Source organism: Lepidochelys olivacea, assembly GCF_965140295.1.
Source record: "Lepidochelys olivacea isolate rLepOli2 genome assembly, chromosome: 7".
In the NCBI taxonomy this organism is placed as follows: Eukaryota; Metazoa; Chordata; order Testudines; family Cheloniidae; genus Lepidochelys; species Lepidochelys olivacea.
In genome coordinates, this window is record NC_140417.1 from 112,517,111 (window position 1) to 112,535,075 (window position 17,965).

The 17,965-nt window shown below is 42.1% G+C and overlaps 1 protein-coding gene across 3 annotated transcripts in view; it reads right to left on the minus strand.

Annotated features, from left to right (window-relative positions):
- The window catches only part of ATRNL1 (attractin like 1), a 1,099,511-nt gene that overhangs the window by 198,349 nt on the left and 883,197 nt on the right, over nucleotides 1–17,965 (minus strand). For all 3 annotated transcript variants that reach the window (XM_084633632.1, XM_084633634.1, XM_084633633.1), the window contains exon 28: nucleotides 10,544–10,651. In XM_084633632.1, the coding sequence (XP_084489758.1) occupies nucleotides 10,544–10,651 (108 nt within the window). The remainder of the gene's footprint in view (nucleotides 1–10,543; nucleotides 10,652–17,965) is intronic.

The window sequence follows — 17,965 nt, forward strand, 5'->3', positions numbered from 1 at the left end:
AAAGGTGGGGCTAAGGGCCACAGCGAGTGAGTGCTGCCCCTATGGGCAATGCTAAGCAAAGTTCTCTGGCTCTGGTACACTGGGCATGTGCACGCCTGAGTGAAATGCTCATCAGCAACCACTTGAAGAAGAATATTTTTTTGCAATAGAATTCATATTCAAAGAATTTTGTTTATTTAATTTGGTTATATTCATAGCAAAACAATGACCTACAATATGTCTTTTAATATCAGATGAAAATATGTTTGGTGTAAAATATAAAAAATAGACAGTCTACTGCAGCTATATCCACAAGGCTGTGATCTCATAAAATGTCTTAAACAAAGCAGACTCTTTTGGTTCATGTAGTGGAGATTATAAAAGAATAGCTCAACCTTGTTTATTTGTTTTATCCCAAATGGTGTTTGAGATTCAATGGGAGACTTTTTCTGATCTAGTACCAAACAGATACCTCACTATGTTACTGGGGTGGGTTGGGGGTGGGGGTGGGGTACTTTTGATTCTCTTTGCATCAGAATTTTTAGAAATAGTTATTACAAAAAAAAATTGTTACTGTATAATTTTCTCCCTACTGCAAGATGACTTTAATGACACAGCAAACAGTAAGGTGTTTGTGGTACTGAAATAATTCAAGTCTTTTATAAATACTTCAGTTTAGCTTTTACTTTCAGAACAATAACCTGATTTATAAGCTCCAGCTGGTTCAATATTTACTCATTTAAAAAAAGTATTTTACAGGCTTGGGCACTTGAGATTACAAGCTGACAACAGGCGTCCCCCCTAAATTTATTAGTTTCTTGCTGAAAGCTGGACAAGAAAGATATGCACAAGGTCATAATGCAAAGTATACTATATAAGGAAAAGCCCTTGGAAAGTAACTTTTTTTGTTTAATGAAATCGTACCAAAGAGAACATGTAGCACAGATAAACTAAGTGAAAGCCTTATTTCATTCATACAGCTTCACACGACTGAACAATAATGTTTTACAGTCTGTTGTGAGAAAATGTATGGACTTGGAAAATATACTGTATTTGGAACAGGAAGCAAGCACAGAACTCATACTTTTTTTTCTCTCGCTTTTTTTTTTATTAAAAAAAAGAGCTAACCCTAATACAAAGCTACTGAACTGATCTTCCCGGCTCCACCAGAGTCCAATTGCCTTTATTACATACACCTTAATACAGTAGATAATACACAAAATCCCTCGATCCCCAAAGCAGCTTTACAAGCAGAAAACCCCATAGATTCCTCTTTTGAAAAACAAAATATAGAAAAAACAATACCATTAGTGCCTCAGTTCTGGTTTGGTCGATTTTCTTCCAACTTCTAACAATTTTATGACCTTTTAAATAATCGACAACTGTTCAGAGTTACCACTAAAATATATTGACCTGTTAAACTAACTCAGTATGCACAGCTTCCGACTCTGCATTGCCAGTATCAATGAGTTCACAGTCATTTCAGACTTGAATTTAACTTGACAGCAGTTTATGGAATGCTGAAACTCCAGTGAGAACTGGCATAACCTATCAGAGTATCTACTACAATCATGTTGGTAAGTTACTTGAGGAGAATTAAAAAGAAGCTACATTTTTTATTTGTTGGTTGAACGTCATGACATGACAACTACAAGTGATCTAATAGTTGCTTCTGTCCATTGTAGTCTCAATATATATTGCGGTTGACAGGAAGTGCAGAGACTCAAGTACAGAGTAAGAGCATAACACTCAACTAAATGTAAAGGTAATTAAAGGGCATAGCACTCTCATCTAAAGGTAATTAAATACTACAAGTCACCAGAAAACAAACAACAATATACAATAGCTAGTACCAACTGAAGAGAGGGAAAACAGTAAAAGTCATTTTCATCTCTGTCTCTCTTTATAAAAAGAGCAACTCCATATTTCAAGGTTAGTAACACATATACATCATCATGTCATATTAATTTTTAAAGAGCTGATGTACACAAAAACCATTAGGATAGACACTCTCTTGATCTAACAAATTACCTTACTGACCGAGGAAAGCACTGGGATGGACTATTCCCCTGTTAAGTAATGGCCTGTGCAGATTAGGTTTATGGTGTTATGTACAGAGACACACAGTCCAACTTCATAGCAGATGTAGGAGAATTTCAACTTACATTCTCTTTATTTACCCTGGTGTTATTATTCATTTCCATACTTTGGTGTGTTCAGTTGAAAACTGATCTGGAGGAGTCTCACTGCCATGTATTTACTATATCCCAAGGCAAGATTCCCATGCACATGCTTTGTTACATCTCTCATTTATATAGCAGCAGCCCTGGAGGTAGAGATACATATCTTTTGCTTTGAACTCAGTGAACCTTGTATCTTTCTAATGAAATAAGACGTTGGCAGCATTCTACTTATTAATTCTAGTGAATATAGGACATCTACAATGTCATTTATTCACAAAGTTTACACATATACACACCCAGACATACACAATTTTCTTATGCTTGAAAACAATCAGATAACATATTTTGATTCTGTTAATTCAGAAATATCCACAAACCAATAATTTAATTAATAAACTCTACTCTTACCATATCAAAATTGCTGAAACACCTACATTTAATCAGTCAACCAAAATTTCTGCTAATTGTTCCAGTCGAGCATGAAATTTGTTGGCAATTCTGTTCAACCCAAATCCTATATTTCCAGCCAAGCAATTTTTGTAGCAATTATATAGTATGTGTGCAAAATAAACATTGTGAGGCAGCGGGATACCTTTTGATAAACAATCTGAACACAAATAGACATTTAGAACTGAAAGTAAATTCACAGATCTTATAGACTATATAGTTAACATGAAGCAGCTTTATGGGGCTATTAATATTAAAATATTAGGGACTGATTCTCATTTACACCAGCCTATTACCCTCTCTTTTCAGGTATCTCTACACTGTCACTCAAAGGTAAATAAATAATCAGGCCCTAGCTCTCTGAATTTCAAAAGTGTGTTCTCTGCAGGCTTAGAAATTGGATAAATAATAGAACATTATAGATTATAAAATTGTAAGTTCATTTTCCAAAGTTAGGTGCATGAACTTTACCAAGACATGTACCAGTTTTCAGACAAGCAGGTTTTTAACAAAAATCAAAATCACAATGATATTGTCCTATTTATAAGGTGATACAGGGTAAAAAGGGTGAATTAGGCAACTTTTTCCAGGCAGACATTCACTATAAATAGATTTCTTATATGCCAAAAAAGGGAAATAATATTTTAAAATTTGAAATATTGTTGACCTGATTGCAGGCTACAGGCTTCACTTTTTTCACTTTGTGTTTAACAGAAGTGGTACATAGGATACAAGTCATCATAACTCTGTAACCAGCATGCACAGTATCTAGATTAATTCTCGGCTTTGAGCAATAGACTCAGTACTTTCATATATGTCTAGATATAAATCTAAAGAGAGCAGCAAAACATTTATGCCAGTTTAAGGTCATTAGGTCTTAGCAGTGTTATGTTACTGCACTTTTAGACATAACAAATCCTGCATCTTGGCAAGGGCTTTGACTAGATGACCCCTGCAGTCCCTTCTAACCCTGTGGCTCTATGATTCTATGATTGTACATGACCACCGTACCTGGAAATAAATACAGTGTGAAACCTATTAAATTTAATTTTAAGACAAACACTTCTTATGATTTTTCTCTTGTATAGAAAAATATAAAGTACATTGTATGAGGGAGGAGTTCTTAGAGGGATTAAATTGTTCTCTTCCTAGGTGAGTGCTCTACTATAACAAAAGAATGATCTTATATATTTACTTTTTATATAGCATCCTTCATAGACCATATGACAAAAGGCTATTCAGAGAGAATCAGTCATTAGCTAAAGCGAAAAGAAAGGTTTTAAAGCAAGATTTAAAATAAAGTGACTCAGTAGTCTGGGAGACAGAAAGTTTTCCACATAAATGAGGCAGCACAATTGAAAGGGTGACTTCTAGCCATGCAGTTTTACAGGAAAAAGAGAGAAAACAAAGACTGGATGAACAGAGGGAGTGGGCAGAGGAGTAGGCACAGCATGTTAGAGGGCAAAGTGTCCAACAAATCAGTGTAAGTGCGGTAAAGCTGAAAGGCAATTCTGAATTGGATTTGGATATGGTAGAAAGCCAGAAAAAAGTGAGAGAATAAGCTGATATAGTTTCCTTTTTCTTGTGGCAGGAGTGTCATCTGACCACATTATTCTGGACCCAAGAAGTTTAGAGTGCATGTATTTAGAAGGACCTCAAAATATGGTAGTACAATAGTCAAGACAAGGAATAGTTAAGGCATGAATCAGGATTTTAGAAGGAAAAAAGATCAGGGTTAAGACTATTACATCATGGTCCAGACAGGACACTAAGCTGATTTACAGTCAAATGTGGTGTCAGAGGAAAAAACAAAGTTCAGGGACAAAGATGACTCTACAGTTGTGACCTTGCAAGAAAAATGTGGGTATGAGACAAGGAAAACGTTAGCAGAAATAGTGCCGCTGGATAAAGAGGGAATTTGAAATACTTAATAGTAGAAAAACATGGTGTAGCCAGGACTGTCAAGAGAGAGAAAAAATAAGGGGAAATGGAAAATTCAAAAAGGAAGTGTACAGAAAGGAAAATTAGAAGTCATTTACATATAAATTGTCCAAGGTAGAAACTAGCTATGAATCATCCTAGAAGGAGACAAGCAAAGGGCCTGATTCTCAATTACATTAAGGCCATTTTACCCAAATCTGGCAGGGTAAAGGGGCCTTAAAGTGGGAGTAAACAATATTTACTTAAGGTCACTCTACGCTGTCAAAGCAGTGTAATGTTGTGTAAGCACAGAAGACAATGAGGAACATGATGTTCAACGACAGAGCGATGTCTGGAGCAATCCAAAGTGGATGGAGACAAGAAGAAATAATCCTCCTCCTAGAATGAAAGTGAACTGATTAGAGAAAGAAGATTCAAACTATGAGAGGAGAGTTTTGGAAACACCAGCTGCTTCATCAAAATAAAGTGTAATGCTGATAAAGCATGCTACCAGCTTAATTTTGTACAAAATAATCAAGTATGCTTAGGTTGTGCTTTTTAAAATTGCTCATTAAATTATTCAAATTAAACAAGAACGTAAACCCAGTTTAACTGGATTTGTTTGCAAAGCCAGTTAAAAAAACCCCAACACTTTATTGGCAAGGGGAAACAATAAATAGCCTATTAGAATAAACTTCAATTATCAAAAATCACAAAGCCCAACTACTGGATCTTATTGTACTTTAGCAAATCACCCTTATTTCTTAATAGTCATTTATAGCAAAATTACAGTCACTGGACTGTAGGCAAGGATTCTAACTTTCCCATTGAACTAAATGGGAAACATTTTGATCTTTGCCTTAGAACTACAATGACTCCTTGAAATTAAAAACCATTCAATGTACTGTAAATGCTTCTAACTGCTGAATAAAGGAAATAAGACTAGATGTTCTTTTAATTCTATAATTCTTGAGCCCCCCTTAACTTGACAGAAGTAATTAAATGTGTACATGGAAATCTGAAGTGCCTACAAGGGGTTCAGTTAGTTACTAAGGGTGGGATCTACAAAGGGGCTTCAGCATTGCAACGCTGAGCACAACAGGGCCTAGAAAAATCAGTATTGTTCCTGTGATACACAAAGCCGAGTTAGGCACTTAGGCTCCCGGAAAAGATAAATGTGGGGAGATAGGCACCTAGGAATGTAATCCATGAAAGCCAGCACTCTAAGAGGGAAGCTGCATAAGGTAGCCAGTAGGAGATGCCAGCCAGAGGAGTGTGTGCTAAGCCCACCCCTCTCATGGAGATAGGTGCCTAGGTCCAGGCTGCAGGAAGATGCCTAGCTCTGCTTAGCAATCCATGTATGGAGCCCAGCCACCTGGAGTCAGATGGCTTAGATGCCGAAGCTGCTTCTTGTGGCAATGAGTTGGGCACCTGCCTCACTCTATGCAGCGGCAGTGGTTGCAGCAGCACCCACCTTATAACTTATGTCCCAGTGGTTAGAGCACTTGGCTGTGATGTGGGAGACCCAGGTTCAATTCCCACCCCCTCTCTGCCAGAGGGGGAGAAAACCTTTGAATAGGTGTCTCCCACTTCTCAGGAGAGTGCTCTAACCCTGTTGAAGCTGTTCCACTGTGGATAAACAATGAAAGAGTGATTGGAGCATGAGGTCTGGACTCAGCGCCTCCCAGGCAGAGCCCTAATCACTAGACTACACAGTCATCCTCCCTCCCTCTTTCTGTTCTAACAAGTGTTTAATTATTTATCCAAAGTCAAACAGTCATTGGAGGCATCACCACCACCTGCTTTGGATGGATTTTGAATGGGACCCAATCCAGTAGGCAACCTCTGAGCATGCCTGCCAGATTGGGCCCCACATGTGACTTAGGCGGCCGAATGCCTGTCTTCCCCGGGTTTATGAATCACTCTGGGGCTTAGGCAAGAGATAGGCATCCAGATGCCCAAAGGGAGGCAGCAGTGCACATGCTAAAAGGCTGAGACTTAAGTGCCTAGGGAACTTTTACTTTGAAAACGTCAGTGCTGAAGGAAGTTAGTTTCCTTCGGGGTTTGGTCTGAGTTTGGTGCCAAAACTGTGACTTAGGCGCCTAAGTACATTTATGGATCTGGGCCTAAGTGGCTACTGGAAATTCAACAAGTCTATGGGATGTGACTAAGAAGATTACCGCACATTTATATAAAATAATATTAAATAAGGAGCATTGATTTGGCAAAAAACGATGTCCAGTTTATGAAGGGCAGAAACCAGATGTATATTTTTATTATAATGGGGCCAAATCCTTACTCAGCTCTTACTCAGGCAATGATCCTTTTTCCTTTGGCCTACAGTGGTATGGCAGTTTAGGGACCAATTAAATTATTATTGTATATGGTTTGTTTAGAATAGAGCTCACGGTGTGCTAAGTGCCTCGAGGCAGATATGAAGCTCACATTCTAAGGACAGAGCTTAGGAGGAATGGGAAACAACATATATAATTTAACTTAATTTACATGTCAGCTAGAACCACTGTAAGCAGCATGGTGGACGTGGGCCCTCAAAATGGACTTGTACGTGGAAGGAGCAGAGGCCTGGCAAATGAGTTCAGAATCTAAAGAGTCCCTAAATGGTTTAGCGATTGTAATGGAAGTAAAAGGATGGATCTTGGATTGAGTGAGGAGCAAGAAGCAAGAGGATTTGGAAATGGCCTGGCTGTGTGGAGTAAAGAAGTTATAGGAGTCAAAATAACCCTCAGACTGTGGAGTTGAGTGATGGGAAGGATGATATTGTTATTAACATTGACAGTTAAGGGGAATGGGAGGGAAGATAAGTAGTTTGGTTTTGGCTATGTTAAGTTTAAGGGAATGATGAGACATCCAAAAGGAAATGCCAGAGAGACAGGCCAAGATGACAGATTGGATGAAAGGCAATATATCAGTGTTGTAGAGGTAGATTTTCTGAATCATCAGCACAGAGGTGGCAGTTGAAGGTGCATGAATAGATGAGACAACCTAGAGATAGGGTGTAAAGCGGACAGAGCAGTGGCCAGTGATAAAGCCCTGGAAAAGCCCCATAAGCTGTGAGAGACAGAAGGAAGAAGATGCTGAGTAAATGGACATAGAGGATGATGGACAGTATCAGAAAAGTACACTGATGATGTTGAGGAGGAGATAATGATAAACAGAGTCAAAAACAGCAGAAAAAATAATGAGGATTAAGCATGTCCATCAAAGTTGGTTTTTCAGTACTTTGTACTCAGCTATTGCAAATGCAGGTGGTTGTAAAAAAGGCACAAGGATGATCAAAGTCCATGGAATTCTATTTTTGCTATTTGAACCAGTTATTTATTTTAAATACGGAGACTGGCCAAACAGTACCAAAAGTCTCAAATTATAAGACATATTTTTGCAAATTCTAGATAAAAATGACAATCTTGCAAAATAAAACCTTACAATGGAGCAGCTGCTTGGCATATTTTTAAATGCAATTTGCACAAAAAGATAGGATCCAATGAAATGTCACTATATCACACTGGAAGTACTGTGTATACATGCAGATGTATTGACACTGTACTCAATCATCAATATTAATGCACAGTACTCATGTAAATTCACAACATCATGTAAGCTAGACAATATTAATGAGCCGTATTCTTACTGTGCAATTTGAGTGGGAGACCTGCAGTACTGTATGTAATGGTTGCACCGACATTATATTGTGCCCAAAGGACCAACGGATCAATACAATGTCATTGGAAGCGCTAGAGTTATTACAGTGTCAATAAAAGAATAGACACTGTGTCATTGACTTTATATCTGGTCCAAAGCACCCATGAATCAGACACAATGTCAATGGAAGGTTGGGGCAGGGGTTGCAATGAAAACATCTCACAGTTATCGACATTATAATTGGAGCTCTTAGTATGTCAATGTAAGTGCCATTACAACATTTTTTGGGGGGGAAGTTACTGTATATTTTTTTCATTTTTATTTTATATAATTAATTAAAACTTTAGAAGAAAACATCTAACATTAATTGCTATATTTTCTTCTATGACATCTTTTATTTAGCAACTAATGGAGGTATATAATTAAAGGAACACAATGTGCATTAATAGCATAGTAATATTAAAATAATGTTGGGAATTTAACTTAATCCAACAAAAACGGAACTGTGGCTGCTGATCTATTTTTATTGTGTCCTTTTATATTTAAGTATTGCAGTGCAGCTATCCATACACTTATCTAAATCCCCTTATAACTTAATAGAAAGCTGAGAATCAAGAACAGAGTGGCAGCTGTAACTTTTATTACCTTGCTTTGTAAGTTCAAGATAGACCTATAATGTAATTTTAATATCCCTCTTTCTTACACAGTAGATGCATGGGCCAATCAATAAATTGCATCATTTTCATTTAATCTTCAGTACCACATTGTTTTAGTACAGACTACAGTGTACTGTAATGCTAGGAAAACTTTGAATAGTCTCCATTCTGTGAGTGTGTGTGTGTGTTTGTGTATATATATCAGACAAAATAAAACTCACAGTGAGTACGAAAACAATTACCAGAACATGCTTAGAGTAGGAGAGAAAAAAACCCTGTAAAAACATAACTGAAGTATTTCAGCTTCCACCTCCATTAGTTGCTAAATAAAAGATGTCATAGAAGAAAACATAGCCATTAATGTTAAATGTTTACTTCTAAAGTTTTAATTAAATCAGCAGTATGAAAACAGTCAAAGTTAGGAATCCCCACCTTCCACCCATTCTTTACTCACCCTAAAAAAGAACAGAGCTAAAAGGTTCTCAAACAGAATTACACAAACTTCAAAATGTCAATTAACTTGAAACTACAGCACAGGGATCTGAGTCTTAAGTCTCAGTAACTGGAAGCTTCTTCCGTTTCAAGACAAGGGAAAAGTGTAAGGCTGCTGAAGGTGGGGCACTGAGTGCTACAATGTTTGGTCACAAAATAGCAAAGCTTCTTGGCAAGCATAGTGAATTTTTATGTATTACATATTCAAAGTACCCAAATTATGTTAGCAAGAACAATTACTATTGCCTCCTATCTAGTAGTAGGAGAGAGCACCTCAATTTGATAAGTGCTCAATAGATGATTTTTTCACATTATCCACTCCTCCAAGAACCTTAGAGGTCTGACAGACTGTTTTTAATCTTCCATTGAAGGAGGCTATTTAGAAAAGCAAGAGAAGCTTTAAATTTAAGAGGAACTGCCAATAATTCTGGAAAAATTTCAGTTATCCCACCTCACTCCCAAGTTTCACCATAAATAAGATAAAGTAATAACCGTGAACATAATATTGTAAATAAACATAAAGAAATACAGGAAATATAATCTACCAAAAAGGCACCCTTGATTATATATTCATTATTATCCTCACGTTATTCTCTCTCTATTTTCAGGTGAAATTTCCAGAATCCATTTCATGCATTATTGCACTATTCCAATACTGCATTGCCTTGCATATTATGATTTCTCTTTCAGTGTATTGCATTTACAATAAAAGGATGTAATAATATAGCTATTGACCACATGAAAACGTTCTATATATTGTGTCCTTTAAACCTCACAAATAAAACAATATTGAAATTCAACTCACAGCGTTTTGGGTTTTTTTGTTTTTTACAGTAATCTCTGTTAATTAAGATAGATGTGAACTGTTAACTAGAGAGCGCTGTGTACTCTAAGGACTAAACTTAAGGTTTGTTTCCTCATTTATACCTGTATCTTAAATTCCTTCGGCACTCATCCGTCAAGAAAGGGCTGCCAGATGAACTGACTGTCACTCTAGCCTAGGCTAATAGTTTCTCCAGTGGCTTTTGTTACAACACATGTCATACTATTAAAACTATGCTCCTTGAAAATGGCATAACATATGTAGCTGAGACTTGTCAGCTCCAGGTAATCAGACTCCCCTTGGTTTCAGAAGCAGATGCAGATGAGACTAGCAATATAAATATGCAAATCACAATGGTCCCTTGTCAGCACCACTGTTCCTACCTTTAATGACCCTCGTAGAAAGTCTGTTTGCTCAGCTCCTACTTCCAGTGCTACATCGACAGAAGCAAAGGGGCGGCTGGCCATCTGCTGTCGCTCCCGCATAAGTTGCTAATGGGGGAAAAATGATGTTTTAACAAAGCATTTTAAAAAATAATGTAAAAGTATTCATCTGTTTTACTTTACATCCAATTACAATGTAACAATATAGGTAGCATGCATGTAGCCATATCTATAATGTTAAAGATAGAAATTATTACATTATCACCACAGAACATTTATTTGAGGGCTAAAACGAGAGAGCATTTGTTGTCTACAAACAGCCTTTCCCCCCTCAGGTCAACTGAAATGTACTCCAAATAACTGCCCGTGTTCCTGGCCACTCAAAATAACATAGGTGTTTCTCTAAGTTGGGAGCAAATATGTCAAATGGGAGGAAAAGATAGTTATTGGAAGTCTGACTTCATTGATAAATCAGAGAATGAACACCTGCCAAGAATAAGTCCATTCAGCCTTCAAATTCCCCATGCTTTTGTACTGAAGCCAGACAGAGTTATTAGTGTCAGTGCTTACAATTATATATAGCAGCTCTTCTCCAATTATTTAAACATGAAGAATACAGTGTTGGTATTGGGGAGCTTGTGCCAACATGCTGAAAAACTCAGTTATGCTCATATAGTTCCTTGTGCATATGCCAGTGAGCACATAAGTCTCAACCAATACCACAAAGCTAATTTATATTTCTTCCTCAACCTGTAATTATAATACTCATTAAACCATGATGAATAAAAATGATGACCAGAACAAGATATTACAACTTTTACTTATCTGGTTCTGTGTGACTAATAAAAGCTCTATTAAATATTTAAAGTTGTGCAATTAAAGCTGGGTTCTCCTTCAAATGAAGACGATGTGACAGCATCTAGAAAAAGCAAAATGCTTGCAAAAATGCTTAATGAGAAAAGATCTAGGTTCCATTTTCTTGTTTTTTTTTTTTGTCTACTATTTCCTTGCATAGCTTAAAATATTAGATATTGGCCTTTGAATGTAAATGCTGTCAGCACTGTGACATACTGTTCATAAAATTCCCTTTGAGATAATAAAGGGTATACAATCAAATACCTGAAGGCAGCTTATTATTTAATGCTCTTGATTTAATGCCTATTATAATGCTGCAAAGTACATTCATAACATTTCTCATGCATTTTTGTTCTCTATTTGTATTTTAATTTTTTCTCATAAATATAAAATACCATTGTTGACATTAAAATGAAAATAATGCGACTGTCACCTGGCTGATAACCAGTATAATCCTAAGTTCTGATCATGTCTATGTGCACGGCACCTTGTAGGAAGCATTTGCAGAATTGGGCCCCTCATTTGTCATGTCCTTTGAATAACTGATAGGTCTGTGGGCAAAACTACATACTGTATATTCAGACTGAACAAAAGCATATTTTGAATATCTAGATTATTAAAAACAGACAAATAATTCATTTAAAAAGAACTCAGAAAGCTCTCAGTCAATAATTACTATTAATCAATATTGTGTATTCAAAGATTTTACAGCCAGAAAGGATGAATATGATCTTTTAATCTGGTCTCCAGCATAACAGAGACCATAGAATTTTACTTAGTAAAACTATTAAATTACTGGGTGCTAAGTTCACCATCTCTATCTCCTTTCTCTGTTTTCTCATAAAACACCACTACACAGGGCCTACAGCCATTGCAGTTTTACAAGTGATGTCACTGGAACGAGGAGCGGGCCCATAATTTAATCTGAAGAAAGTTAATGTCTTTATAAAAACACATACAAAAGTATAATTGTAACATATACCTTGATATCACACCTGACCCCATTAAAAAAAAACCACACACACACACACAAAACCAAACCAAACCAGAACTCTCTTCTCAAATGTTTAAAGGCTGATTGATTGTGGGAAGTCAACGACAAATTTCTAAATCCTTCAAATATCACTCCTTTTACTGCCTGACTTATCAGTGCAGCCAGAAATCACCTAATCAGGTTGCTTTTTCAGCTCAAACCTCCCTGGTATGGGAAAGAAAATTCTGAGGACAATCATAACTAACTTTACTCTAAGAGTTTGTGTCCAGAGATGATATATGGATTCAATTACTAATTTTATAACCAAAAAGAATTATTTTTAAAAAACCTTTTTATTTAGGCAAAGTTACAATAAAATGTTAATATATACATCATACATTATTTATTCAGGATCAGATTATTACTAAATGAACAATTATTTTTTGAAGTACAAAATGAAACAAAGCTTCTCAGATACAAAATAACACATGCTGATATCTAAGCAGCAACATTACTATTATTATTATCTAAGTCAGCAAACTTATTATTATTATTTGTCATTTCTACTATGCCCCCATGGGTGTGACTGGCATGTTACAAACAATAGGTCCCTGCCCCAAAGAGCGTAAAGTGTGCATTTACTAGAGTACAGATAAGAATGCCAAAGCGCAGAAGGATATGGGAAGCAAGAGGATTTCAATGCTAAAAGATCATGGGATATGATTTGTTGTACACACAGCTTTTTAAAAATATATTAATATATTGTCACTTCACAGTAAGTCAGTCAAAAGGGCGGCAGGGTGGCGAGAAGATGAACCTAAAAGGACATTAAGAGACGTGAGCCTTCAGGAAGGATATGAAGGAGGAGAGGGAGGGAAGAAAGTGCCAACCTCATTCTGGCTATGTGGTTAGTACAAGTCAGTATTGGACTCTTTATTCACCTCAGGCTGTGTGGAATATGTTCTCCCCCCAACAATATCATAACAGTGATGGACTAGGGAAGTTATGTAACATTTTTTAACATACTGTGACAGGGTCGGGCCAGATGGCTACAGAAGAGTGACAGGAAGCAGACATATTAGCCCCAGGTTAAGTAGGTCCCTTTTCCCTGGGTAAGGTAATAGGGAAGGTTTTTTGTTTTTTGTTTTTTCTTTTTGAAACAGAAAAGAAGTTTAATTTGTAACACTTACAAAGAATTACCAATAAAAACAGAACAAACTATGCAACAAAACAACGCAAACAGAAGGTATAACACAGCAGCTTTCAGGAGGGAGAAGTGTTCAGGCTAGCCTGGGCCCAAAGCGGGGGGGCTTCCTCGACACTCGTGGTCTTCCACCCTCCTGAGTTACCTGATGGCCTAGAGCGGGGGGGCTTCCTCGACACTCGTGGTCTTCCACCCCCTCGAGTTACCTAGTGCCGCGCCCAGTGTCACCGATCCTCCCTCTCCTGAGAGTGCCCGGCAAGATGGGCATGGCTGCGGGGTGGGCGGTTTAGGGGTGGGGGGCGTAGACACCCATGTATTATAGGACCCCTCCTAGATGACAGTAATGATGGTATCCACAGCGGCAATGGCTGGGGCTGGCGTCTCTCACTCTTCCCCTCAATCAAAGGGCCAGACGGACGGAACCAGACAGGGTCACCAAGCAGAGAACCCCGGACAGCGTCCACCACTCCTCGAAGGCGTCAAGGGAGTCGGTGGACGCCGCCCAGAGGAACTCTTCCTGGATACGTGAATGTACTGAGGATCGTAAAAAGGCCCTACAATCGCAGGACGCTTCATGGGCCCACCTCCCCTCTCTGGTTTTATAAATGGCTGTTTTAGCCAAGGCTAGGAGGAGGTTAACCAGGAGGTCTCGCGATTTTGTGGGGCCATGGATGGGGAGTGTATAGATAAAAAGGTGAGGGGAGAAATGAAGCCAAAAGTGCAATAGAATATTTGTGAGGAGCCGGAAAAGGGGCTGCAATCTGGCACACTCTAGATATATGTGCGCCAGGGTTTCCCTTACACTACAAAAAGGGCAAGTATCCGGGATGGGGGTAAACCGTGTCAGAAACACGCCTGTGCTCACAGCTCCGTGAAGGAGCCGCCAACTGATGTCCCTGACGGGCCTCGAGACCAAGGTGGAATACAGGCTGGCCCACCAAGGTTGCTCACCCTCCAAGGGTGGCAGGAGGTCCCGCCACTTTGTATTGGGGTGGGACACCAGAGTGTGGGCGTGAAGCATGAGTGTGTATATAAATAATTCCGTGGTGCGATTTGAAAACTGACCGGCTGCAGTTCATGCAGCTGGCTTGCAGTGAAAGGGTGAGGGGTTTGTTGGGATCGGCAGGGTAGGGGCCCAATGGAAAGGTCCGGCGGGCCTGGGGTAGAGGATGGGCGGGGTGCGCCCTTGCGCAAGACTCGGTTAACATAAGCCCGAGCAGCGGGGGTCAAGGCGGCCTTCGCCTCCTGAAGTACGCGCCGGGGGGTACGAAGGCTGGAGAGCCCCATGCGCCGAGCGAGCGTCAGGGGATCCAGCCAATCTCTCCGGTCGTAGTCCAGGAGGTCTCCGACCCTCGTGACTTCCGCCAGGACCAACCTCTGGCGCACCGAGTGGGACTCCACCACCTGCACACGGAGTTGGGGATTGTGTAGCAGGGGCTCCGTGAGGAGATCTGCTCCCACGGTGGCCGCCACGGACCTGGTCATTAGAAACAGTTTCCAGGTCCGGAGGAGAGTCCTGGTAGAAGACTGGCAGCCCGGAGAGGTTTCGAGGAAAACCTCTCGGACAAAGATAAAAGAGCTGCCGGTCGTATCGGAGCCCTTGGAAGCGGCGCAGGAAGGCGTGCGCCAATATGCTCTACGTCGAACTACCTGCACGATAAAGGAGCCTCTGCAGGGCCTGGAGGCGGAAAATGCGGACCTGAGTGTACAGACACTTCAGGCCCTGCCCTCCGTCCTTCAGGGGTAAATGAAGAACTCCAACAGGGGCCCAGTGCATTGCTGACCAAAAGAACTCTAGAATCAATCTCCGGAGGTGGGTCAGGAAACCCGGGGCCGGGGTCAGGGTATTGAGCCGGTACCAGAGCGTGGACAGGACTAGTTGGTTAAGCACCAGTGCTCTCCCTCGGAGGGAGAGACATCGGAGTAGCCTCGTCCATTTCCGGATCCGCTCTATCACCCCGCCCTCTAAATTTTGCCAGTTCTCCGGCGGGGAAGGGTGCGTGGCGGAAAGGTAAACGCCGAGATAGAGCAGTGGACCCACACTCCACCAGATGGTCTGAAGCGCGGATGGGAGGGAGCTTACCTGCCGCCAGTCCCCCACCGCCAAGCCAGAGCTCTTGACCCAGTTGACTCGGGCAGAGGAGGCTGCCGAATAGATGGCCTGGCATGCCTTCACTCGCGCCAAGTTGCCCGGGTCTTGGACCACAAGGAGTACGTTATCGGCGTACGCCGACAGGACCAGCCGCAGCTCCGGCTCCCGCAGCACCAACCCTGTCAACCTCCTGCGGAGGAGACAGAGGAAAGGCTCGATCGCCAGAGCGTACAGCTGGCCCGAGAGGGGGCACCCCTGCCGCACTCCTCGCCCGAAGCTGACCGGTTCGGTCAGGGTCCAGTTGAGCCTAACCAAACACTCCATGGAGGTGTACAGCACTCGGAGAAAACTCACAAACTGAGGTCCAAATCCAAATGCCTGCAGAGTGCTCAGGAGGTACCATGGTCTACTCTATCGAACGCCTTCTCCTGATCAAGAGACAGGAGGGCGAACGACAGACCATCTCTCCGCCCGAGTTCCAAAAGGTCTCGGACTAGAAATAGGTTGTCAAAAATGCTGCAACCCGGGACAGTATAGGTCTGGTCTGGGTGGATCACGTCCGCCATCACGGACCCTAGCCACAGCGAGATTGCTTTCGCTACGATTTTGTAATCCGTGCTAAGGAGTGAGACGGGACGCCAGTTTCGTAAATCGCGGAGGTCCCCCTTCTTCGGCAACAAGGCGAGACCCGCTCGCCTGCACGACAGAGGGAGGACCCCGCTCTGCAAGGACTCAGCCCAGACAGTGACTAGGTCTGGGCCGAGGATGTCCCAGAACGCGCGGTAAAACTCCACAGTCAGCCCGTCCATGCCTGGAGATTTATTGGTGGGCATGCGACGGAGGGCTTCCGAGAACTCGGCCAGGGTGAGAAGCAGCTCTAGCTGGTCTCGGTCGCCCACGCTGACTGTGGGGAGTTCCTCCCAGAGCACCCCACAAGCGCCAGGATCAGTCGGATCTGGGGAGAAAAGGCTTGTGTAGAAGTCACGGGCCCTCCAACACATCTCCTCCGGATCCGTGAGGGGTGTGCTGTCTTCCGCAAGAAGGCAGGTGACGTGCTTTTTGGCCCCCCTTGTTTTCTCCAGGGCATAGAAGAAGCGGGAGCTGCGGTCCATCTCCCGAAGGAGGTGGATGTGGGACCAAACGAAGGCACCTCGGGCCCGGTGGTCCTCGAGGGCCCGGAGCTCGTCCCGCTTCTCCCAGCACGCTCCGCAGAGGGACGGGTCCTCGGAGTTGGTGGCCAGGCGCCTCTCCATCTCTAAGACCTCCAGTTCCAACTGCTCTATAGCCGCATTTCTCGTCGGCTGGTGCCCCGAGTGTAGTCACAGCAGAAGAGCTTGGCGCGTACCTTCCCTAGATCCCACCATTGCCGCACCGAGGGAAAGGCACGCCACTGCTCTCGCCAGGCCAGCCAAAACTCCCGGAAGGACGTCACGAAGCTCTCGTCCTCCAACAGGCTGTTGTTAAAGTGCCAATAGGCCGGCCCCGGTTTCTCTGCACGGAAGGAGACCGTAATGGTGGCTAAATGATGGTCAGAGAATGGGGCCAGCTGAATGGTGGAGGAGTGGGCCTGTGAAACATGAAAACGGGATAAGTAAATACAGTCCAACGGAGAGTGGTGTGACCGATGGGCCTCCACCCAGACAAAGGTGAACGTGGAAGTGTCATCTGGGTGATGGTCACGCCAGACGTCCACTAGGGAATGATGTTCGACTATTCCTCGAAGAATGTTCACGGCAGCTGGGCTCGGCTTGGCTCCTGAGCGGTCCCGTTCCTTGAGGGTGGTGTTAAAGTCCCCTCCCATGACCAGGCACTCGTGCAAATCTAGGGTGCCGAGGAAGTCGGACACCTGCTGATAGAATTGTGGCTGCTTTGGGCTCGTTTGCGGGGCATAAATGTTAACAAGGTTGACCACGAGCCCCTCCATACGGCCTCGAAGGTGCAGCAGGTGGCCCGGCACGGCCTCAGTGACCCCTAGCACCTCGGGCCGTAGGGTGGGGGAGAACAGGGTCGCCACTCCAGCTTGCCAAGTCGTGAAGTGGCTAAAGTATACCCCGTCTCCCCACTCCAGCTGCCACCTGGCCTCGACGGTCGGGTCCATATGGGTCTCCTGCAGGAAAGCTACAGAATACCCCCTTTCCCAAAGGTAAGAGAGCACCTGGGACCTGCAGAGAGCCATCCTACAGCCCCTGGTGTTCAAGGTTGCAATAATGAGAGGTGTCATGTGGAGGGCTGGGGGGTTCTTATTGGTGGGGGTGTTCGTGGCCCCCGGCGGGTTGCACAGCAACCCGTGACCCATCC